Genomic DNA, 26,603 nt, shown 5'->3' on the forward strand with positions numbered 1-26,603 from the left:
TATTGGCTGTCGAGTGGTGGATGGGGTCAGTCGTAGAATCATACAGCATGGAAGAGGGTCCTTCAGCCTCATTTGCCTATGCCAGTCAAGATGCCCCATTTGTCCACTTTTGCCTCATATCCAAGTCAAGCCAAGTCAACTTTATTTGTCACATACACATACAAGATGTACAACGACATGAATGTGGCAATGCCTGTGGATTGTGCAAAAAAAACAGAATAGAATAGAATAGAACAGAACAGAACCAGTATTTACATTTTAGGAAAAATGTTTAAAGACACAACACAACAGTAAATTAGTAAATTAGTCCCTGGTGAGATAAGAGTTTACAGTCCTGATGGCCTGTGGGAAGAAACTCCGTCTCATCCTCTCTGTTTTCACAGCGTGACAGCGGAGGCACTTGCCTGACCGTAACAGCTGGAACAGTCCGTTGCTGGGGTGGTAGGGGTCCCCCATAATGTTGCTGGCTCTGGATCTGCACCTCCTGGTGCATAGGTCCTGCAGGGGGGTGAGTGTAATTCCCATAGTGCGTTCAGCCAAATGCACTACCCTCTGCAGAGCCTTCCTGTCCTGGGCAGAGCTGTTCCCAAACCAGATCGTGATGTTGCCGGACAAGATGCTTTCTACAGCCCCAGAGTAGAAGCACTGAGGGATCCTCAGAGAGACTGAATTTCCTCAGGTGGTAATTGCCTGAGGTGGTAAATGCGCTGCCTTGCCTTACTCACCAGTGCGGCAGCGTGTGTTGTCCATGTCAGGTTCTCTGTGATGTGGACTCCCAGGTATTTAAAGCAGCTCACTCTATCCACAGTAGCCCCACTTATCTCCAGTGGCGTGTACGTCCTCGGTTGTTGAGCCCTTCTAAAGTCCACAATCTGCTCCTTAGTTTTTGTGACATTCAAGAGGAGGCTGTTGTCCTGACACCAGAGTGCCAGATCGGCCACCTTCTCCCGGTAGGCCTTCTCATCGTTATCGGAGATCAGGTCCACCACCACCGTGTCATCAGCAAACTTGATTATGGAGCTGGAGCTGAACCTAGCCACACAGTCATGTGTGTACAGGGAGTACAGTAGAAGGCTAAGGACGCAACCCTGGGGGGATCCTGTGTTCAGGGTGAGGAGGTTGAAGGTATGTCTCCCCATCTTGACCACCTGGGGCCTGGCCGTGAGAAAGTCCAGGACCCAGGCACACAGGGGAGTGTTCAGCCCCAGTTCCGGCAGCTTCTCAGCAAGTCTGGTGGGGACTATGGTATTGAAAGCTGAACTGAAATCAATGAACAGCATCCTCACATAGCCCCCCTTCTAGGTGTTAGGGTGAGAGAGAGTGGTGTGCAGAACCTGGGAGACCGCATCGTCCGTGGATCTGTTCGGACGGTATGTGAGCTGCAGCGGGTCCTCACGTCGTGCTCAGTCACCGAGAATGTGTGCACATCCCCAGCGGTGGACCTCTCTCCAGCCTCACTAGCCAGCCCGCTGGCGGTGTTGTTGTTAGCCGGAGAGCTAGGGGTGATGTTGCCCGTCTTGAATCATGCATAAAAAGAGTTTAGGTCATCAGCTAGGGAGGTGCCGGCACTCCCGGTTGAGGAGGGGGCTGCTCCTGTAGTTAGTTATAGTCCATAGCCTCTGCCAAAGGCATCTGGTGTCCACCTGTTCCATATGCGACTCCATCCTGTCCCTGTACCTCCTTTTTGTGTCCTTCACCGCCCTTCTCAGTCTGTAGGACTCTGCCTTGTAGTCATCTATATTGCCGGATGCCAGGCCTGAGTTGTAAGCAGCGGTGCGAGCATTCAAGGCCACACGACTGGACCTGTCCACCCAGGGATTTTGATTAGGAAAGATGCTGACCCTTACCGTGGGGACGATGTTGTTGGCTATTGTTGCAATGAAGCCTGTGACCGCTTCCGCGGACTCACTGACGTCTCTGGAACTCGCTTGGAAGATATTCCAATCGACATCGCTCAGTGCACCTTGCAGCATGGCCTCTGAATGGTCAGACCACCGCTTTACGTCCCTCATCACTGCCGCTTCCCGTATTATCCGTTGTTTATACTCCGGCAGCAGGAAAATGGCAGCGTGGTCAGATTTTCCAAAAGGAGGGAGAGAAACGGCCTGGTAACCCTTTCTGAACGGCGTGTTGCAGTGGTCCAAAGTTCCTTCCCCCTGGCGACACTCGTGATGTGTTGGCTCATCCCTCTAAACCTTCCTGTCCAAGTGTGTTTAAAATGCTGTTATAGCACCTGATCCAACTACATCCTCTGGCAGCTCGTTCCATATACCCACCACCCTCTGAGAGGAGGGTTCCTATTAAATCTTTCCCCTTCACCTTAATCCTCTGTCTGGTGCTTGATTCCTCTACCCTGAATAAAATGACTCTATACATTCACTCTATCTATTCCCCTCATGATTTTACACACCTCTATAAATTCACCCCTCAGCTTCCTGCGATCCAAGCCTCACTAGTGTAAAGAAGGTTGTATTGCTTTCCTTGGACCCCTGTGCAATTCATTCATTTTCAGATTTTGCCCGAGGCCTCTCTTATTGTTAATTCACCAGTACAGGCCTCCTCCTGATTCTCTAATCACTCCATCAGCAGCAGCCTTCAGCTGTCTGAGCCTGAGCTCTGGAATCAATCCCTCTCCACCCTTCTGCTATTGCCAATTAAATGTAGCGCACGATAAAACACATCAGACAATGACTTTGCCGAATAACCATACTTCATTAATTGTAATTACTTCATGCAAGTCAAAGATTCACCGCATATTTTTAAATAGACTCATTTAACTCTTTAGTTACACAATTCTTCAGTTAGTTCACCACTTCCAAAACCCACCACTGATATATAAACATTACGGCTACGCAGGGTCTTCTGCAACAGTTGAACTCCGATTTATTGCTGTCAATTATCCTGTGAGCTTTTTATACATTTCCTTGCATATGTCCTAGTCATGGCTTTGATTTTGTAGACAATTGTTTGCTCATAGGTTCATTACTTACCTTGTACGCACTCATTTCTTTTAATTGCTTTAAATGCCTGCTAACTTTCAAAATCACCTGAGCCAATGACCTTTAATTATCAGAGTTTGGCTTGTACAATTTACCTGACTATCTCTGGCACACAGTGCCCCAAAATGTGTATGCACATCACAATATCCTTATCTGTTTTCCTCTGGGTCAGGGATAGTAGGATGTTCTCATGGCTTTCAGCCATCTCAGTAAAAATCTGTATCCGCTATGCTCCCTTGCTGACAGTAACCAGATGCCCAAATGTCAGCAGAGCCCAGTGCACACAGTCCCACTTCACACAGACCGGGCCTCTTTGTTTCCAGTGCTTCTACCTCACTGTCTATCTGTCTATGTCTCTGTCTCTATCTCTCTCCCCCTCTTTCTCCCTCTCTTTCTCTGTCTTGCTCTCTCCCTCTCTATCTCTCCGTCTCTCTCACTCTGTCTCTCGCTCTGCCTCTCACGTGTGTGATTGTCTACACTACTAAACTGCTTAAAACTGACATCTTTGGTTCACTGCCCTAATATCTCCTTCCATGCTCAATAACGCTTTTGTGCCTTGGTTAATATTTACTACACTCAAGATAGTGAAGGATTGGAGCCCCCTGTACGTGTGGTCCCTGACAACCAAAATCACAAAAATAAATGATTTGGCAATTGTCACAATTCTGCACAATTTGCCATGTAGCCCATTTCACATCAGTGCCTGCACTTTAAAAATATTTCATTTGCTATAAAGTACCCTCAGAACATCAATAGTTGTGGGGAAAATGTGCAACTTTTCTAGTGAGAGAAGTGTCTACAAAAAGGAAAAAAAGCATTTGTTCTGAGCTCAGACTGCTTACAGTGCCAAATTAACAAGTTAGTTTAGTCTATTGGGACCTGTAACGAGGTACAGTGAAAAGCTTTTGTTACGTGCTAGCCAGTCAGCGGAAAGACAATACATGATTACAATTGAGCCATCCACAGTGTACAGATACATGATAATGGAATAATGTTTAGTGCAAGATAATGTCCAGTAAAGTCCAATGAAATATAGTCCCAAGGTCTCCAATGAGGTAGATAGCAGCTCAGGACCGCTCTCTAGTTGTTGATAGAATGGTTCAGTTGCCTGATAACAGCTGGGAAGAAACTGTCCATGAATTTGGAGGCATGCGTTTTCACACTTCTGTATCTTTTGGCTGATGGGAGAGGGGAGAAGAGCGAGTTACTGGGAAAATTGGTGATTGTACAGCAAACAAACGTGATTTAATGAGAAAGTAGTGCATTGGCGGAGCTGAGGATACAGAAACTACAGTAATTTCATCCTACAAAAGCAGGGTGAATTGCCCAGAAAATTGAGAGGGAGGATAGTTGCATATACATTTTGTACATAAAATCACTGGTGCTAACTCCGATTATCAAACCTGACTGATCAGGGATTTAGCTGATCTACTTGGATATAAAGTTGAGATTGTTTGCAACCATATTAAAAATCATTTGTTTTTCTTTGCTGTCAATCACTAAATGGGGGCAAACATGAACATGGGATTCTACAGAGAAGTTAAGTGTATAAGATCAATAATATTTTATTTTCCCCACATCTACCATCAGAACGTTCATTTAGCATTGATTGAGGTTCATATCCTCACAGCATTTACTGTAGCACCATGTAGGAATAGATTACGTTATTACTGATGTCCACTATCATCGAGGGAAGGGGGTACATGTGTACAGTACTGGAAATAGAAGTCAATAAACATACACTAAACAAGACACAATAAACAGTAATGGACACAAATACATAATACTTTAAACACAGCCAGAGACTCAAACCAGCCAGTGGTCACTCAGTGAATCAACAGACTCGACCCTTTGTTCCCAATATGAATGGATGCCTTGGTATCTACAGATTTTGTCCACTATAACCAAAATCCTTATTACTATATGTTATAAGCAGACTAAGTGGGACCCTTTCGGTCCCAGCATCACACGGGAGGGCTGGTCCCCCAACGCAATATTCCACCTCTCCACCAATTCCAATATTGGTGGCCGGGGGGGGGGGGGGGTGGGGGAGGCTTTCTGGAGCGCTAGTATGGGTGTTGTGGGCTGAAGGGACTGGTTTCCAGAGAGCTAGTATGCACATTGTGGGCCGAATGGATTCTTGGCCTGCGGCTCAGTCACTCAAGCCTATTGTGCTGGCAGCTCACTCACGGCTGTTGGGCAGGCAGTTGACTCACGGCTATTCCTTGGAATTCCATTTCAAGCAGGGTGCAAGGCCACCAAATTCAAGTGCAGTTTCTTACCACTTCAAGCAGGGTGCAAGGCCACCAAATTCAAGTACAGTTTCATACCATTTCAAGCAGGGTGCAAGGCCACTTCTTCTTCTTCTTGCATATGGTGTATGCAGCCTAAAGTTGGAGGACAACTTGTTCTACTTGATCTTACTTGATTGTGCACGCCAGGTTGATTGCATTCGTCGAAACAGGGTGGACCACGTGAAGGTTGCAATCTCCCACCCTGGTGCAAGGCCACTAAAGACAGAGAGTCGTGACCTCTCCCTCCTTCAAACTTGCAGAGACTGAGCCACGCCCACACTTCTGGGTTTGATAGTCCCTCCCACCAGAAGGGGCGTGGCCTTCATGGCATGATTGAGAGTAGAGAGAATCTCTATTTTTTTAAACACTAATAACTCTTTTATTTTTAATCATTGGGAAAAACCTCAGCACCTGATGAGCGGAGGGGGACTGTATGTGGTAGCATTCTTTCTAAAATCAATATAAAATTAAACTCTGCTAAGTTCTGGGTACAGATCTTGCGAGGTTGGTAACGGATATTGTTCGTCGTCAACGGCTTGGTTGATTGTGACTTTGTCGTCACCACATAGTCGAACAGTTTTGTCGGCCTTGGGTACGGCCACAATTGGCGTTGCCCAGTTACTCTGGTCTGTCTTCATGAGTACTCCATTCCATTCTAGCCTGTCGAGTTCTTCCTTCACTTGGTGCTTTAGTGCTAGTCCCATTTGCCCGCATTTGGCTCGTCCATCTGAACCATTCCTACCCATAAAGGGCCTGTCCCACTGCGGCAACCTAATTTACAAGTTTAGAAGAGTTTGCTCTCGACTCAAACTCGTAGCGTGGTCGACACGTGGTCCTAGGAGGTCCTAAGAGGTCACTGGAACTCTCCTTCAAGCTCGAGGGAAGTTCCCGCATACACACGGCCTCTTTTGCTGACCGGGCTCATTGGAGTTTTCAGGACCTAGGAAAACCAACCGGTAATGTTAAATGCCCGTTAAACTTTATTAAAAGTGGTCTGGCTTCTTAAAAGTGTCTCACTCCTTTGGAGAGCAACAGGGCCCCCCTTCCGTCCCCCTACCCACACCCCCCCCCCCCCCCCCCCCCCCCCCCCCCCCCCCCCCCTCCCCTTCTCTCCCCCTCTCTCCCCCCTCCCCGCTCTCTAAAGGACTTACCGTACACTGTGCAGCCGTCTTTTACCTCATGCTCCTCACGGGTGTGAATTTCAGATAGCGCTCCCCCGCTTTCCCTGGCCCCCGCCTTTTTGATATGTTTGTGTGTGTGTGTGTGTGTGTGTTGACGGTCGATCCAGCTCGTGGTTTTATCGCTGACGGTCGATACAGCTCGAGGTTTTTCAGGCGAGTGCCCTTGAGCTTGAAGGTCGAAGACAGTCGCTGAAAAGTCGTGTTAGTGGGACAGGCCCTTAACCCTGTCCAAATGTCTTTTAAATATTGTTATTAGTATCTGCCTCCAGTACCCTCTCTGCCATCTCGTTCCATATACCCACCACCCTCTGAGTGGCAATGTTGTGACTCACATTCCTATTATATCTTGCTCAACTCACCTTAAACCTGTGGGTTTTGATTCCCCTAATATGTACATTCACCCTGTCTGTTGCCTTCATGATTTAATACACCGCTATAAGATCACCCCTTAGTGTGATCTTCCTGTGTTCCAAAGCCCTAGCATGTCCAACCTCTTCCTAGAGCTCAGTCCTTCAAGTCCTGGCAACAGCTTCAAAAATCTTATTTGCACTCTTTCCAGCTCAATGACATCCTTCCTATAGCAGGGTGACCAAAACTTAAGACAGTACGCTAAATGTAGTCTCACCAGCGTCTTGAGCAACTGCAACATGAAAGGTTACGGTTACAGAGAAAAATACCAATGCGCCCAACGAGGTAGGCTGGAAGATTGGGACTACACCCTAGCTTATGAGAGGCTGATAACAGAGAGAAAGAAGCAATCTGCAAGCTCCTACGAATTGCATTGTGATAATGCAAGTGTTTTATCAGCTTTGTGATGTTGATTGTGTGGCGAAGCTTGTGCAGAGCACCTGGGAGAGATATGGGCCAAATGTGGGCATATAGTTTAGCTTAGATGGGGCATCTTGCTGGACATGGACTAGTTGGGCCAAAGGTCTATTCCAAATCACAAAATGGAATCTTTTGACTTTGAGCTTTTCAAATCTGATATGAAAGATTGCCCCTCCACTCCCCCAGCACTGCATGCTTATCTAGAATAGGACCCATGATCTCCTTGTTCAGGAAAGAGAGTGTGATCCACTGAGCTAAAGCTGACACCACACCATGTGAGGGACCATCGGAGGAAAGCATTAGGTTCAAAGGATTCTTTTTGCTAAACTGTAGTTAATGAACCTTTTTTTTGCACTTCTGCCTGTCAGCAATCATTGTGGAAAACTTCTCGCTGTTTTATTCCACTGAGGAGGATCAGCTCCTGAGTTACAATGATCTTCGCCACTTCCAAATCATTTGGAACATGGTTGATGACAAGAGAGAGGTACGTGACCAATTACACCAGAGCCTTGAGAGGGAATGATTAAAGTACCTGGGAACACGAATGTTGATGTAGTCTTCAAGATATGGAACAAAAAGAGTAATGTTAAGATGGAGCAGAATTTATAGGGAGCTATAATGAGATGGTAGGAAGATTAAATAATATTTAGTTTGTGAAACTTGGAAGTGGAAACTTGTAGGTGCCGCCAAAACACGGTGCAGTAACCACGCTGCTCTGTGCTCACATAGGAGATGCCCACAGTGGCAGAGGGTGGAACAAGGCAGGTGGGAAGTTAATCAGCCCACTGAGCCTATCCTAGTTGTCAGATCGATCCCATTCCCAACTGTTTTTTACTGTAACCTATACTCCCCACATTTCCATCAACTCTCTCCAGTTTCCGTCATCATCCTACAAAGCAGGGATTACTTACAGCAGCTGCTCAACCTACCGCCACCTCTTTGGGATGTGGAACGAAACCAGAAATGGACTTTCAGAAAGCATTTGATAAGATCCCACATAGGAGATTAGTGGGCAAAATTAGGGCACATGGTATTGGGGGTAGAGTGCTGACATGGATAGAGAATTGGTTGGCAGACAGGAAACAAAGAGTAGGGATTAACGGGTCCCTTTCAGAATGGCAGGCAGTGATTAATGGGGTACCGCAAGACTCGATGCTGGGACAGCAGCTATTTACAATATACATCAATGATTTGGATGAAGGGATTCAAAGTAACATTAGCATATTTGCAGATGACACAAAGCTGGGTGGCAGTGTGAACTGTGAGGAGGATGCTATGAGAATGCAGTGTGACTTGGACAGGTTGGGGAAGTGGGCAGATGCATGGCAGATGAAGTTTAATGCGGATAAATGTGAGGTATCAAAAACAGGAAGGCAGATTACTGGTAGCAAAAACAGGAGGTCAAACCCAGATCTCTGCCGCTGTGAGGCAGCAACTCTATCCGCTGCACCACCGTGTCACTTTTACTTTAGTTTGTCTTTGTTTATTATTGTCACGTGTACCGAGGCACAATGAAGCTTTTTGTTGTGTGGTATCCAGTCAGCGAAAAGACTATATATGATTACACACAAAGATGTCCACGGTGTACAGACTCAGGGTAAAGGGTACAACATTTAGTGCAGGGGTCGGCAACCTTTTCTGCCAAAGGGCCAGGACATATGTCTGTGAGTGGATGGCGGGCCACATCTATCACGTGAACACATGGATCCTGTCCCCATCCCGCCCTGGATGGCAGGCATCAAATCACGTGTTCACGTAGATCCCGCCCCTTCGAGAACGCCACCCGGGCTCAAATATCATACTCACTCGTCCCCGACCTACTGACAACCCCGATCCCGACAGTGAAGCCCAGACACAGAAGTTGCGTGGCCGTGCCGGTCGATTTGCGCAGGATGCGGTACAGCCAGATCACCTTCCAGGTACCGGAGATGACGGAAGTCTGCGGGCCGGAAGATTAAGGGAAATAAAATACGGTTGTGGGCCGGATGATTTTGGGTTAGGGGCCGGGTTTGGCCTGGGGGCCGTACGTTGCCGACCCCTGATTTAGTGCAAGGTAAAAGCCAATAATGTTCAATTAAAGATGGTTTAAAGGACTCCAATTAAGTAAATGGTAGCTGGCCTATTCTAGCTGGTGTGAGAACTGTTCAGTTTGCCTGATAACAGTTGAGAAGACACTGTCCCTGAATCTGGAGATATGAGTTTTCAAATTACTGTACCTCTTGCCTGAGGAGAGAGGGGAGAAGAAAAAGTGACTGGGGTGAGACTGGTCCTTGATTTTGCTGGTGGCCTTGCTAAGGCATCGTAAAGTGTAGATGGAGTCAATGGAAGGGAGGTTAGTTTGCATGATGGTCTGGGCTACACCACAACTCTCTGCAATTTCTAGCGGTCTTGGATGGAGCTGTTCCCAAACCATGCTGTGATGCATTCCGACAAAATCTTTTCTATAACACATCTGTAGAAATTGGTGAGAGTTGTTGGGGACGTCGAACTGGTCACACTGTGTGTCGGTATAATAGTCTGGAGATGGACAGAGGCGTAGTCAAGGATTTTTGCAGGAGATAAGCAATGGTAGGAGGAGGAGAGGTGGTGTTACAGATGTAGAGGATAAAGCGAAGCAATGGGCGGCCCAGTGGTACAGTTGGTAGAGTTGCTGCCTTACAGTGCCAGAGACTGGGGTTCGAGCCTGACTACGGGTGCTGTATTTGCGGAGTTTGTACGTTTTCCCTGTGACCACGTGGGTTTTCTCTGGGTCCTCCGGTTTCCTCCCAAACTCCAAAGACGTGCAGGTTTGTCTATTAATTGGCTTCGGTAAATTGCTCCTAATGTGTAGGGTAGAACCAGTGTACAGGTGATAGTTGGTTGGCGGGGACTCGGTGGGCCAAAGGGCCTGGTTGGCTGTTTCCACGTTGTATCTCTCAACAAAACTAAATTTGTAAACATTCTGGTTCAAGTTGTCTGAGCTAGTGGTGACCTGGCTGCCTGTACCTTGCTCCAGGGAGCTATCCCAACCTCCCGCATCAAGTTCCTGCTCCGACTGTTGCGCGGGCGGCTGGAAGTGGACCTGGAGAAGGACAAGCTGTTGTTCAAGCACATGTGCTACGAGATGGAGAGGCTGCACAACGGCGGAGATGTCACATTTCATGATGTCCTCAGGTAAAGGAAGACTGCTCTAACTTGCAACACAACGGTGTCCATCCATTTAAGTCGCAAGAGTGTAGGCAGCCCAGGCTTTTTATTCTTGGAATGGGAAAGTTAAGGAATAACCCAGTGAAGATCAGCAAAATCATTGACGGGTTTTGATTGAATAACCATTGACAAAATACACTGCGGTTGCTCACCTTGGTGACTCCTACAGTACCTCCCAAACCCACCAGCTCTATCACCAAGGACAAGAGCTTCAGGGGCAATGGTTCCCCTCCAAATCACACCTCATTCCAACAGAAGGAGGTCCTTCAGCCCCTCAACATTGTTCTGACAAATGACTTGGTCCTTGGCTCCTCTGACACTCGATCTCCTCATTTTTAGACTGTAGGCTTTAATCTGCACTCATAATAAAAATTCATTAATTCCAGTTTAAAGGTTCCCTGTGAACCATGGAGTTGAACAGTTTTTTTGAGTGGAGTGAGTTCCAGACTCCCACTGCCTGAGTGTGAGAAGGAGCTTTCTGGTGTCACCCTCTAAACATCAAGATTCAGATTTTAACGTTTTCTCACCACTTGCCATTCTATCTGCCAAAAGGGAGAAGCTTTTCCCTCTCACACACCTCTCAAATCTGTTATTCGTCTTGAAACAGCTTAGACATTGGCCCTGAAAGATCCCAAAACACCAACCCGTCCTTCAAAATTCACTTTTAGTTTCCATATAAACTGCCTGTTGCATCAAATAGTATCATCTTCCCTGGGTTTATTCATATTTGATGGAGCCATTTATCTGACTAATGAGCCCGTCTACCTTGTCCCCTGCAACAGCATGCTTTCATACAGATCAGTGGATATCAGAAAAAGCCTGCAGCTGGAGGAACTACTGGCCAGGGAACAGCTGGAATACACCATCGAGGAAGAGGTGGCCAAACAAACAATTCGAATGTGGCTGAAGAAATGTTTGAAGCGCATCAGAGCAGTAAGTCATTCATTCCTTCCACTGATTCTCCCTGCCCCCCACCCAATAAAACATCCCTATCTCTCAGTGAAAGGAAATAATCGAACAGGAGCCACTATACACTAAGCCTTGGTTGGACCACTCACATTATTATGGCCAATAATGTTCCTTAGATTACGAAAGAGGATATTGGACAGAAGGTGCAAGTAAGATCTTCAGGGATAATGAGAGATGGTATCTGTGAAGGCGGTGAAACAGCTCATGCTTTTCTCCAGAACTAAGATGACAGAGTGTTAATGTCTCCAGCATATTGTCACAGCATTTCCTGTTAGGTGAATCATCAGCTGAAGCTACAAATTCTCATTGTGGGCACTGACTGACACATTTCTGTAGCGAAAGATAAAAATGTGCAATTGTATTAATCCTGCAGGATGTCTCATACCACCTTAAAACAAATGAACCAACTTGAGGTGTGGCAGCATACAACATGGAGACTGCACATTTGACCCACCACGCCAAGACTGACCTGTGGGCCACTAATCTGTATCAATCCCTTCTTCCACTCTCTCCCGCAGTGTATTCCAAGTGCTCAACACTTTTTGGTCAGATCCCCTCTAAATCTCTTCCCCCTTACCCTATCTATATCTATGTCCCTTAGTTTTATTCACCTCAGTGGGACAGTGGGGAAAACGTACTGCAGTCTACTCTATATCCCTCAATCAAGCCCCCTTTTAACATCCTCAGTTCCATGGAAAATAGATCTAACCTTTTCTCATAACTGAAACGCTCCAGCTCATCCCAGGAATGTCCTGGTGAATCTCCTCTACACCCTCTCCAGCGTTACCACATCTTACCTATAGTGTGGTGACCAGAATTGTAATTATGTTCCTAAAGCTTAACGCCGTTAATCTAGTTCTGAAAAACGCTGAGTAGCATTCGTATGCCTTGACCACATTATCTACCGGTGCTGCCAACTTCAAAAATCTTTGGATTGGGTTCCAAGGTGCCTCAACTCCTCAATACTCCTTGGAACAAAACCATTCATGGCGTTTGTCCTGATCTCATTGGTACTCCAAAGCGCATCACGTACTTATCAGAATTAAACTCCACCTGCCATTTCTCAGCCCATTTCACCAACACAATGATATCATTCTGTACCGTAAGAAGTCATCAACTCTTCTTCTGCTGAGATTAGTTGAGGATAAATGGTGGCCAGAACGTTGGAGAGAAAGTAACTGCTCAGTAGAAGTTCCAGGGTGGGCAGAGGCTTGGATTAGCATTCAATGTGCAACTATGAGGCACACCCACACTGGAGAGACCAGTTTGGTTGCAGGAGATTGCGGAGTTATCCCTGTTTTTCACCAACGCCTCTGACAATGATCCCACCACTGTCTGTGGGAGCTTGCTGTGCCCAAGCCTGTTACCGTGTTTCCAACATCCCAACAGCTGCAAGGTGATATGGGCTGAGAAATGGCAGCTGAAGTTTAATTCTGATAAGTGTGAGGTTACGTACTTTGCCAGCACTCAGCTGTTGAACACATGGGCCGTTCTGTGGGAATGGCCATCTTCCTGGCTGACCAACTCTTAATCCTCATCTCCAGAAGCAGCAACAGTCGTGCAGCATCATCCACAGTTTGCGGGAGAGTCAGCAGCAGGAGCTCAGCAGGTTCCTCATCCCTCCCAGCATCGAAACAACGCAAGCCAGCGAAGAGATGCTTGCCAGCAACCAGGACACTCAGCCTGAGGTGGGTAGTTCATTGTATTCACTTGGGGGTTATTCGTGCAGCTGCTAATGCTGCTGTTTATTACCCATCCCTGGTTGCCCCTTAATAGAATGTCTCACTGAGCTGAGATGAAGGACAGCTGGAACTAGATGGGGTTCTGTACCCATTCCATCCATCCAATTGGTGAAGTGTGTGGATTGTAGGTGGAACCAGGAGGTGATGGGAGACAAAAATGGGGGATGGAAGCAGGGGATGGGGAGGACCAGAAGTAAATTGGTAGGAGAGAGAAAATGGGGGTACACGGGAGACTTGAAAATTGTAAATTCACTGTTCGGTCCGTTGTGTGTGGACTACTCAGATAAGGCCAAGGACAGACAGGTCGGTGGGGGAAGGGGAGTTCAAAAAGGTACACAATCGGGAACTCAGAATGGCCATTGTGGACAAAGTCCAATTGCTCTACAAAACAGTGGCCCACAGCCTGCGCTTGGTCTTGCCGATGTAGAGGAGGCCACAAATGCTGCAAATTTGCTGCTAGGGTGGTAAAGAAAGCTTTTGGTATGCTAGCCTTTATAAATCAGAGCGTTGAGTATAGAAGCTGGGATGTAATGTTAAAATTGTACAAGGCATTGGTGAGACCAAATCTGGAGTATGGTGTACAATTTTGGTCGCCCAATTATAGGAAGGATGTCAACAAAATAGAGAGAGTACAGAGGAGATTTACTAGAATGTTGCCTGGGTTTCAACAACTAAGTTACAGAGATAGGTTGAATAAGTTAGGACTTTATTCTCTGGAGCGCAGAAGGTTAAGGGGGGGACCTGATAGAGGTCTTTAAAATGATGAGAGGGACAGACAGAGTTGATGTGGACAAGCTTTTCCCTTTGAGAATAGGGAAGATTCAAACAAGAGGACATGACTTCAGAATTAAGGGACAGAAGTTTAGGGGTAATATGAGGGGGAACTTCTTTACTCAGAGAGTGGTAGCGGTGTGGAATGAGCTTCCAGTGGAAGTGGTTGGAGGCAGGTTCATTGGTATCATTTAAAAATAAATTGGATAGGCATATGGATGAGAAGGGAATGGAGGGTTATGGTATGAGTGCAGGCAGGTGGGACTAAGGGAAAAAAAGTTGTTCGGCATGGACTTGTAGGGCCGAGATGGCCTGTTTCCGTGCTGTAATTGTTATATGGTTATAAATGCAGGAGCCGAGGTTGAAGGAAAACACACTGTTAGCTTACAAACTTCAAACTTCTACTAAAATTAATTTTCAGAATCTCATATATAAGATCTTCACTGAACCACAGCAGAACAGACCAGAATCAATTATTTCCATTATACATTTTACCATGTTAAATTTCAGAGGCAGTTTGATGAATTCAGCCGAAATGAGTTTCTCATCAAAAATATAGATTTTAAACTGGGTCAACCAATATTTAAATTACTGAAATTTACTTCAGCAAAAACTGTGCTAAACCATTGAATCATTTCATAAGTGCATGATGGCCAGTCTCCCAGTAACTTAAACATCATTAAAAAGCAGAAGTTTCTATAATGTTCCAATATTTGGAGTCTATCCAGACAGTACGATTGATGGCATTTCATAATCTTGAACTTGGTGGGAGGGGGGGGAGGGAGAGAGAGTGAACAGTAATATGGGGCCCAAAAGAATCTTGAGTCAGCTTAAAAGATTTTTGGAAAGTGGAATGCAAGTGGTTTTGCAAACTTCCCGGACCCTCGACACTGACTCAGTTGCTGGATGGGCCATTGGGAGTGGAGGCTTTGCACAGACACCTTGGGGGTGTTTGGCTGGTGTTTCACTACCTGCACCACACCTGATTGCAGACTGAGAGAGACCTGAACTCGGATCCTGCTAACCTCTTCACAAGGGTACGTATCACCAAAACAGGTGAAGGTTTGTTAAAAGAGAACACACTTGCATGTTGAGTCAGCTGTCAGTGCAGATTGAATATCGCAGATAGTCTAGATTATTGCAACAAAACAAACACACCAGATGCCCCTGCTGCCCACAGTATGGACACACACATAGGGTGGCATTGTGGCGCTGCGGACAAGTTGCTGCCTCACAGCACCAGAGACCCAGGATTGATCCTGACTACGCGTGCTGTCTGCACGGAGTTTCTACGTTCTCCCTGTGAACACGTGGGTTTTCTCCATGTACTCTGGTGTGTCCCCACATTCCAAATACATGCAGGTTTGTAGTTGAATTGGCTTCTATAAATTGTCCCTGGTGTGTAGCTTAGAATTAGAGTATGGCTGATTGTTCATTGGCGTGGACTCTGTCCAATGATACATTATTGTCACGTAGGCATGCAGGTGCAGCAGGCAGTGAAGAATGCGAATGGTATCTTAGCATTCATGGCAAAAGGATTTGAGTATATGAGCAGGGAGGTTCTACTGCAGTTGTACAGGGTGAGACCACACCTGGAGTATTGCATACAGTTGTGTACAGTTTTGGTCTCCCAATCTGAGGAGGGACATTCTTGCCATAGAGGGAGTACAGAGAAGGTTCACCAGACTGATTCCTGGGATGTCAGGACCTTCATATGAAGAAAGACTGGATAGACTCAGCTTGTACTCACTAGAATTTAGAAGATTGAGGGGGGATCTTATAGAAACTTACAAAATTCTTAAGGGGTTGGACAGGCTAGATGCAGGAAGATTGTTCCCGATGTTGGGGATGTCCAGAACAAGGGTTCACAGTTTAAGGATAAAGGGGAAATCTTTTAGGACTGAGATGAGAAAAACATTTTTTACACAGAGAGTGGTGAATCTCTAAAATTCTCTGCCACAGAATGTAGTTGAGGTCAGTTCATTGGCTATTTTTAAGAGTGAGTTAGATGTGGCCCTTGTGGCTAAAGGGATCAGGGGATATGGAGAGAAAGCAGGTACAGGATACTGAGTTGGATGATCAGCCATGATCATATTGAATGGCGGTGCAGGCTCGAAGGGCCGAATGGCCTACTCCTGCACCTATTTTCTATGTTTCTATGTACCTAGGTACAGTGAAATTATTTTTTTGCATACAAAATCCCACCATATATATGCACAATAATACTTCTACAAGAATACAAGAAAGTAAGAATAGTCGATTACGCTGTGGCAGTACATAAGAGACGCCCGATTCCAGTGGGCCGAAGGACCTATTTCCACGCTATATCCCTAAACTAAATGGCATGCACAGATACTGAGGAACTACAGTTTCCTTGTCAAAGAAACATAGAAAATGGGTGCAGCAGTAGACCATTTGACCCTTTGAACCAGCACCACCATTCAATATGATCATAGCTGATAATCCAAAATCAGTACCCCGTTCCTGCGTTTTCCCCCATATCCCTAAGAGCTAAATCTAACACTCTTGAAAACATCCAGTGAATTGGTCTCCACTGGCATCTGTGGCCAGGAATTCCACAGATTCACAACTCTCTGGGTGAAAATGTTTTTTTCCTCACTTCAGTCCTAAATGGCCTACCCCTTATTCTTAAACTGTGACCCCTGGTTCTGGATTCCCCCAACATGGGGAATATTTTTCCTGCATTTAGCCTGTCCAATCCCTTAAGAATGTTATATGTTTCTATAAGATCCCCTCTAATCCTTCTAAATTCCAGTGGATACAAGCCCAGTCGACCCATTGTTTCCTCATATGTCAGTCCCACCATCCCGGGAATTAACCTGGTGAATCAACACTGCACTCCCTCAATAGCAAGAATGTCCTTCCTCAAATTAAGAGACGAAAACTGCACACAATATTATATTATACTAGCAACGTCCTTAAATAATTCCAGAAGATTTGTCAAGGATGATTTCCCCTAAGTAAATCCATGCTGACTCGGACAGATCCTGCTTCTGCTATCCAAATGTGCCGCTATTTCATCTTTTATAATTGACACCAGCATCTTCTCCACCACCGATGTCAGGCTAACTGGTCTATAATTCCCTGTTTTATCTCTCCCACCTTTCTTAAATAGTAGGATAACATTAGCTACCCTCCAATCCACAGGAACTGATCCTGAATCTACAGAACATTGGAAAATTATCACCAATGCGTCCACGATTTCTAGAGCCACTTTCTTAAGTACCCTGGGATGCAGACCATCAGGCCCTGGGGATTATCAGCCTTCAGTCCCATCAGTCTAACCCAACACCATTTCCTGCCTAATATGAATTTCTTTCAGTTCCTCCGTCACCCTAGATACTCTGGACACTAGTACATCAGGGAAATTGTTTGTGTCTTCCTTAGTGAAGATGGATCCAAAGTACCTATTCAACTCGTCTGCCATTTCCTTGTTCCCCATAATAAATTCACCTCACTCTTCAAAGGTCCAACTTTGGTCTTAACTAATTCACATACCTGAATAAGCTTTTACTATTCTCCTTTATATTCTTGGCTAGCTTACCTTACTTTTCTCCCCGTATTGCCTTTTTAGATATCTTCTTTATTGCTCTTTAAAAGTTTCCCAATCCTCTGGCTTTCCGCTCATCTTTGCTACGTTATACTTCTTTTATTTTATTTTTATACTACAGTCCCTGACTTCCCTTGTCAGCCACGGTTGCCCCTTACTCCCCTTGGAATCTTTCTTCCTCTTTGGAATGAACTGATCCTGCACCTTCTGTATTATTTCCAGAAATACCTGCCATTCATTGTTGTTCCACTGTCATCCCTGCTAGGGGATCTTTCCAGTCAACTTTGGCCAGCTCCTCCCTAGTGGCTCCATGGACCCCTTTGTTCAACTGTAATAGTGACACTTCCGATTTTCCCTTTTCCCTCTCAAATTGTAGATTAAAACATCATATTATGGTCACTACCTCCTGATGGCTCCTTTAACTCGAGTTCCCTTCTCAAATCCGGTTCATTACACAACACAATACAGATGCTGGTTTAAACCGAAGATAGACACAAAAAGCTGGAGCAACTCAGCGGGACAGGCAACATCCCTGGAGAGAATGTTGGGGTTGGTCGAACGTCGTGCGGTTTTGGAGTAATCAACAGCAGTTGCTCAGCCCTACACACTGGGTGACGTTGTGGATCGAGATTGAAGAAGGGGCTCGACCCGAAACGTCACCCATTCCTTCTCTCCAGGGATGCTGCCTGTCTCGCTGAGTTGCTCCCACTTTTTGTGTCGATGCCCTAGATACTGTTGACCACACGAGCATCTGTCTAAAGTGTCCTCTCCTGCTGCCTGGGATTCACTGTCAGCAATTTATCGATGACATGCCCTCATACTCATACTTACTTTATTAGCCAAGTATGTTTTGCAGCATACGAGGAATTTGATTTGTCATACTAATAAAAATCAACAGAACACACAAAATACATTTTAACATAAACATCCACCACAGTGACTCCTCCACATTCCTCACTGTGATGGAAGGCGAGTAAAAGTTCAATCTCTTCACTTCTATGTCCTCCAGCGGTCGGGGGCCTCTAACCTTCCGTTGACGGGACGATCTTACTCTCGTAGCCGGCGTCGGGCCGATCAGGCTCCTGCATCAGGGGTGAATCTCAGCTCCCCCGCACCGGGCAATCTACCTCGGGTCGGGGTTAGTCTAACGTCGTGCAGTTTTGGAGCTTACCGACTCGGTCTCTCCCGAGACTGCGAGCTTCAGATGTTAAAGGCCTCACTAACTATCGCTCACTTCTCCTGCAGACCAGTAGCCAACAGCAGTTGCTCAGCCCTACACACTCGGACCGAGGCGGCTATCGGGCAGACTCCGGGGATATCGGGAAACCTCAGAGGAAGTTTGGTCAGTGGCGTCTCCCATCAGGTATTTTGGGAGTTCTTGCGCGTTGCCATAACAACTGTCAGAAGGACAGCCGATGATAAGAGGCCAGGTGATGTCTGGGCTCTGGGTCTCCCGACAGTTGCATCTTACAAGTTGCGACCTCAACATCGAATCATTCAATTCAATGATTCGATGAGACCTTATTGTCACCTGCATTCTTTGTATTTGCTTACAATCTGGTAAAGTCATACAGCAGACCTCACCTAGGCAGTACACGAGTCACCGCGTTCCTGGCGGCACTGACAAAGTTACAAAAAGTTTTATTTTCTGCTGGCAACAGCGAACCAGACCTGCCGCCCCATGCGGCAGCAGAACGTCCTTCCCCCCCTGCTGGGCCCCCCTTTGTTCTCGGCAGCCCCCGTCTGGTTGCTCTCAGCAGCCCCACGCAATCTCGTCTGATGCTCTCCCCACCAGGCACCGCCATGTTCTGATGCCCCCGTTAACCTTTCATTGTGAAGTTTTAGTTACTCCTCTGAACAGGAGCGAGGGGGCGAGGGACATTCAGACCCGCTGGTATCTTTGGTGTCGCCCTTCAATACAGACTAGTTTCCAAACAACCCTGGCAACTGAGAGACAAAGGGAAGAAGGAAACCCCAAGAGGTCTCTAGCTGTCTCCATCGGCACAGCCTCCCTGATCAAAGACAGGGAGAGGGGGTCAAAGATTGACCCATGACCTCACCTGTGCCAAAATGATGGCCAGAAATTATAAACTGTTGAGATGACAGGTGATGGGCACTGGGCTCAGGAGTCCCCAATCACAGGGTCAAGCGGCATCAAAGGAATTCAGCCCATCAAGATCTGTCAAACTCCGCCTTAAAAATATCCATTGACTTGGCCACCATAGCAAATTCCTCCTCTTCTCCTTTCTAAAGGTACGTCATTTTATTCCAAGCCTAAGGCCTCCTCCGTTCCTCGACCCTCCCACTAGATATGACGTTGGGTTGAGGTGAAGGGGAGGAGCCTGGGGTGCAGAGGCACCAGCAGGGAGTGAGTGGGCCAAATGGCCTGTTTCCGTGCAGTCGTGCCGCATTTGCCGCCCAGCCGAGAGGCAACTCCTGACGTACTCTCTCTCTCTGTCATCCTCGCAGCTCCGAAACCCATCACCCACTCCGTGTCCACCGTCAACCTGCGGTTCGGGGGTCGGACGGCCATCAGGTCGGTCATGTGCAAAATCAATCCAATGTCGGACGCGGCCTTCTCGGGGTCGGACGTGAAGAAGTGGTGGACCCGCCAACTGACCGTGGAGAGCGACGAGAGTGCAGACGATCTCTTGGAAATTTAGCAGAGGTGGAGGGTGAAGCTCGCACCTGTCAATGTCCCGTCGTATTTCCATCATAGAATGCCCAACATACTTTGGGTCATTGGAGCCAAGTGATGCAAGAGAGGTCACCCAGCCCACTCCACGGGAGGCCAGAGTTGAATAATTCCAGTGAACCAAAATCTCTTGGCCTTAGATTTGCAATAACAGGCTTAGTATTCATGTAGGTGGGTGTGTGGGGTATGTTTGACTTCACACAGGGGAGTTGAGGAAAGAGGTGGAGAAGGGGACAAGTGGGTTTGTTCACATCGATGGGAAGAACCAAGTCGTCCCCCTCTTTCACTGTGTAACCAAAATAGTGGCCAAACCAGAGATGCTCAGTGTCTCTACACATCCAAAGACTTGCAGCCTTGAGGCTTATGGAACTCTACAGCCTAGAAACAGGCCCTTCAGCCCAACAAGTCCATGCTGACCCTCAAACCACTGGTGTTGCTCACACTGATCCTGCACTAATCCCATTTTATTCCCCGGATTGTACCTGCTCACTTTCACACTAAGAGCAAGCTACAGCGGCCATTTGACCCCCATGCCCATGTCAATGGGATGTGGGAGGAAACTGGTGCACCGGGGGAAACCCCACACAGTCACAGGGAGAGCATGCAAACTCCACACAGACAGCACTGAAGTTCATGTTTGAACTCAGTTCGCTGGTGCTGTGGGGCAGCGACTCTACCAGCTGCGCCACTGCGCCACCGTACTGCCCCTATGTTATCCAAATACTGGCCTTTCTCGAACCTTGGAGGAAGCTGACTATAGGGTGAAGCCCACATTATCCTTTCGGTCTCACTGGGCCAGACCTTGGCAAACGGTTTGGGAATTGCTGGTCGCACTGCACGGGGGCTGAGGTTGGAAGGCGCAACAATCGGGGGAGTGGGACTGAATAGAGTCACAGAGTCATAGAACACAAAATCAGGCCCTTTGGCCCAACTTATCCATGTCATGCCAGAAATCTTGCACAGTCACAATGGACAGAGCGCAGCCTCCTTTGCTGAGATTATGCTTTCCCATTGATCCAAATGAGGGCTCATCTCTGCACAATGTGCAAGAATAGAGGCAAACAATAGCAGGGATAGGCCACTCTGACCCTCAAGCCATCAGTGTGATCATTGCTGATTTAAGTTGGCCTCAACTCCTCTTCCCTCAGCCCTTTCAAAATGTATCTACCGCCTCAAATGCTTCTAGTGATCAAGATTCCACCATCCTCTGGCACAGAGAATTCCAGAGAAATGCTGGAATCTATAAGAAGAATTTTAAATGACTGACCCCTGTATTTATAATGATGTTCCATGTTTGAGACTCTCCCACCGGTAGAGACCTGTCAAGCCCTTTTTGGGGATCTTAGACCAAAAGACATAGGACATAGGAGCAGCATTAGGCCCATTGAGACTGCTCTGCCATTTGATTCTGGCTGAACTATTTTTCCCTGTCAAACCCACTTTTCCTCATTCTCCTACCTTCCCCCAATAAACGTTGACACCTTTACTCATCAAGAACCTAGCAATCTCCGCTTCTAAAATACCCAATGGCCTCCATCATCTTCTATGTCTTCTACCAGCTAAAGAAATTGCTCATCATCCCCAATCTAAAGGAACATCCTTTCATTCTGAGGCAGTGGTCTTTGGTCATAGACTCTTCCATTACTGGAAACATCCTCTCTACATCCACTCTATCTAGGCCATCTATCCATAGGCCATCCAGACTATCTTCTTTTAAACTGCAAGGAATACAGAACCTCACCTGCTTGGCTGCTCTTAATAGGATTAACCTCCCAATCCAGGAGGTTTCAGAGGTTACAGTTTCAGAGACACTCGATCGATCCTGACCACGGATGCTGTCTGTGCGGAGTTTGTACGTCCTCCCTATGACGCCGTAGGTTTTCTCAGGATGCACCAGTTTTCTCCCACATTCCAAAGACTTGTAGGTTTGTAGATTAATTGGCTTCTGTAAATTGTCCCTAGTGTGCAGGATAGAACTGATTGCTGGTCGGTGAGGACTTGATGGACCGAAGGGACAGTTTCCACACTGTATCTCTAAACTAAACTAAACTTAAAGGAATTAGCCCGGTGAGTTTCATGGATCAAGCGTTGCCGCCTCTGATTGGACAGATTCCTGGCGGCTTCGGAACACAGCTGCTGGCCTTCGATTGGCCGGCTCCCACCCTCGCCATTGGCCAAGCCGCCCGCCTATCCACAGCCAATCAGAAAGCAGCAAAACTCTGCATCCTGTGGCTGGGGTTTAGCCTGTCAACTAAATAATCCTTTACCTTCCAGCACGATTAAAATGTGCAACATAGAAACATAGAAAATAGGTGCAGGAGTAGGCTATTTGGCCCTTCGAGCCTGCACCGCTATTCAATATGATCATGGCTGATCATCCAACTTAGTATCCTGTACCTGCCTTCTCTCCATACCCTCTGATCCTTTTAGCCACAAGGGCCACATCTAACTCTTAAATATAGCCAATGAACTGGCCTCAACTACCTTCTGTGGCAGAGAATTCCACAGATTCACCACTCTCTGTGTGAAAAATGTTTTCCTCGTCTCGGTCCTAAAATATTTCCCCCTTATCCTTAAACTGTGACCCCTTGTTCTGGACTTCCCCAACATCGGGAACAATCTTCCTGCATCTAGCCTGTCCAACCACTTAAGAATTTTGTAAGTTTCTGTAAGATCCGTCCTCAATCTTCTAAATTCTAGCGAGTACAAACCGAGTCTATCCAGTCTTTCTTCATATGAAAGTCCTGACATCCCAGGACATCCAGCAACAAATGAATACAGACTATTTTTATTGCCTATATGATTCCCTGCCAGGATTTCATTGGTAAATGCGTCTAGAGAAGTTGAGCTCCAGCTCCTGGAGACTTCCTGCAAGATGTGAAGGAACAAGACAAAGGATTGGGGCACAACGCTGGACAGTGTGATTTGCTGCCCTCTGCTGTGCAATCCTTTGATGTGCAATGTCAAGGACATACAGGCAACAGAGATCAGTCAGTCTCTCCCAGAACCCCGTGGAGTTTGTGCTTCACTATCAAAGCCATGAAGGATGTAAAATCAGCTTTGCAGCAATGTCAGTGATTAATATAACGGTGTGTGTGTGTGCCAAAATGTGTACAATCATATCACTGCACATGGTCTCTGTGTGCTTGTGTTTGTCTCTAGGCAAGTCTCCACTTGTGTACATGTGTGTGTACATTTGTATACATGCATATGTCTGATTGCACATTTGTGTGTGTATGTATGTTATGTCATAGAGTGATACAGCATGGAGCAATGAAGTCTGTGCTAGCCATCAAATACCTAAACATACAAATCTCATTTTCCAACCTTTCCATTTCAAGTATTAATCAGAACTCTAAGAGTCGTGGAATCGTACAGCATAGAAACAGACCATTTGGCCCAGCTCATCCACACTGACCAACTGGGACCTTTCCGTATTCGCTCCATAGCCCATTATGTCTGGGTGAATCACATACTCATTTGACACTTCTTCAATGTCATCGGCAATTCTGCTTCCACCACCCTCTCCAGCTTTGCACACCAGGTACTCCTCACTGGATGAAGAAGATCCCCCTCAGATCCCTGCTAAATCTCTTCCCCCTTCCACTAAACCATTGTTCTTTAGTTTTACCTGCCTCCAATAAGGGGAATAATCTCCTGCAATCTGCACCTATCTATGCCCCTCATAATCCTATACTGAAATGTTGTGAGAGTACCTGCTTCCGCCATCCTCAGGCCCAGCATTCCAGATTCCAACCAGTCTCTCTAAATGTCTTGTTCCTCACCTTAAACCTTCGTCCTCTGCTTATCGACAATCTGCTCCTGGAAAAGCTTCTTGAATTGAATTGAATACTTTATTGTCACATGTGACAAATCACAGTGAAATTCTTTGCTTGCATCCTCAAGGTATGCAAATAGTCGCACACAAAGGGAACTTACAAAGTCCCCGTGCCAGTTCCCCCTTTGTTCTTCCCCCACGCCGGGTCCTCCATTGTTCCTTCCCTCAGCACCGACGTCCTCACTTCCACGTGTCTGTCCTCGTCCATTGGTCGGTCCCATCATCGACCGCCGCAACAACCTCTCCACTAACGCTGCCGGGTTCTCTCCGTGGTGCCGACCCAGGCCCCAGCCGTGGGCTCCATAGACCCAGGCACCTTTGGCCACGAGCTCATCGACCCGCGAGGCTCCACCTCCAACCCACGAGGCTCCACCTCCGGCCCGCGAGGCCCAGGCAACGAGGCTGCACCACCGGCCCGCAAGGCCTCGGCTCTGACCCGCGAGGCTCTATCTCCGACTTGCGAGGTCTGCCGCAACGGCACCTCCAGAAGGCGCCTCACTAACTATCCTATCTATGCACCTAGTAAATTGCAAACCTCATCATGATTTTATATATATCATGCATGCTCTTGTGTATAGAAAGGCACATGTTTGTGCAAATGTATGTTTGTGTGCGAAAAGGTATGGATGCATGCCTGCATTGTGTTTGAGGGCCTATATATGAGTGTGTGTGTGTGAGATCACGGGCATGCTTGAAGTAGACAGAAAGGAATTGCCACCACGATGAGTTGCTTCAGTGGAGCTGGGGAGTGTTGGTCCGTGTGCACTCACTTGCAAACATTCATATCGACCAAAGTCAATGGAGGTGAAAGTGTATCAAGAGTGCAGTGTGTTTAATAGTTAGATTAAACGAGTACTTACCAGTATGAAGTTTGATCTGTATTTTATGAGGAGTTACGGTGAGGGATTAAGTGAAGAACCCAGCAGGTACTGCGCATGCGGCATACTTCGAAGCAGCGGTGTGGAATCACAGAATAGACACAATATTTGAAGTAAGATAGTAAAGATCACGAGACATCAGTTTATTAGCTTGATCTATATAATGAGGGTGGGAGCGGCGGGCACTTAATCCCTCACCGTAACTCCTCATAAAATACAGATCAAACTTCATACTGGTAAGTACTCGTTTAATCTAACTATTTTACTTCGGAGTCACGTGAGTGATTCCGTGAAGACTTCAAAGGTCTGTGATTTCAAACCGTGTAACAGTTTTTATTTCACTCACTGCCGAAGTTTATGAGGGAGGAAGTGTTATCGTAATCAACCAGTTGATCTGCTTTCAAAAGAAACAGAAAGGCATTTGTTAACAATAACAACATAAAAGAGCTCCTCTGAGCTTAAATTAATATTGCAGTTTGTAATATTCTCCTGCAATTAAATCAGGTTTATCAACGGTTTATAATAAAAACAAAATGTTCTGAACGCCGTTCCCTTGACCATTCTGCTGTATTGAAAATGTGGTCAACCGGGATGTCCATTCGTTCAGCCGCTGATACCAATGCTGCCCTAGTGGAATGGGATGTATTATTATCTATTCCGGCAGCTTTCGGTACCTGTTTGAGCCACCTTGGAGTGGTTTGGCTCGTACCCCGTCTTGGGTTACTGTGGTTGACCCATAGGCTTTCCTCTCCCTCTAAGATTGTGGGTTGTGTCTATATATAGTAGTAGATGGGTCACCACACTCAACCTGGACTCTGGTGGGTAGGCCCGGAATCCCACCAGTGAATTGGGCGTTCCTGGTCCATATAGCCATATAACGACTACAGCACGGAAAACACAGGCGATCTCGACCCTACTAGTTCGTGCCGAACTCATAATCTCGCCTAGTCCCATATACCTGCGAGTTAGATTTTACCAGACCTAAATATGAACGTGATGCGTCTGGGGTAATCACCATGTTATCCAGTCTGGTTTATGGAGTGACTGGACTCTGTGAGCGTGTACGAGAGCCATAAGCATGAGCGTTTTTTTTAAAACATAGATTAAGCAAGCTGAGGGATCTGGCTGGTGCCATCTCTGAGACATGTCAATGTCACACCAATATCCCATACATGGGTATATACCTGGGTGTTTGGGGCTTATATTATAGTTGCCCTTCATACCTTCAGTGGATGGGATCCCATGCTCTGCTGACATGCTGTTTTAGATAAGCAGATAAGGCGCTCCATGCTGTATTTACGGCACTGTAACTCACCTTTTAGTCATGGTGTAGATGTTCCAGGAACTCCAATACGTCAGTGGTTGAATAGTTCGTTGTCCCTGCGTCGTGGCAGTATTTTACCCATGTTAGCTTTTAGTGACTGTTCGCAGGGATGCCGACATGGTGGTAATGGTTCCTTTGGATAATCCCAGTCCCTGGTAAGGTCTATTCAAACCCTGCACCCAGGAGTTTGATGTTTCCCTGGCATGGGTGGCTTGTGCCTGATACTGGGTTGAGTCAGCAACCATGGTCCACTAGGGAAATCCATAGGTGACTCGCCCACCGTGTCGTGATGAACTGGGAACCATGGCTGTGTAGGCCGGTCGGGCA

At 46.7% G+C, this 26,603-nt stretch overlaps 1 protein-coding gene across 1 annotated transcript in view; it reads left to right on the top strand.

Annotated features, from left to right (window-relative positions):
• nalcn (sodium leak channel, non-selective) overlaps positions 1–23,560 on the top strand; it is a 201,010-nt gene extending 177,450 nt beyond the window's left edge. The window contains 6 exon segments of the mRNA XM_055636651.1: positions 7,671–7,786; positions 10,298–10,455; positions 11,271–11,421; positions 13,002–13,145; positions 18,787–18,904; positions 20,011–23,560. Coding sequence (XP_055492626.1) covers positions 7,671–7,786; positions 10,298–10,455; positions 11,271–11,421; positions 13,002–13,145; positions 18,787–18,904; positions 20,011–20,204 — 881 coding nt within the window. The 3' untranslated portion in view covers positions 20,205–23,560.
• Positions 23,561–26,603: the final 3,043 nt, after the last annotated feature.

Source organism: Leucoraja erinacea, chromosome 6, assembly GCF_028641065.1.
Source record: "Leucoraja erinacea ecotype New England chromosome 6, Leri_hhj_1, whole genome shotgun sequence".
NCBI classification, from domain to species: domain Eukaryota; kingdom Metazoa; phylum Chordata; class Chondrichthyes; order Rajiformes; family Rajidae; genus Leucoraja; species Leucoraja erinaceus.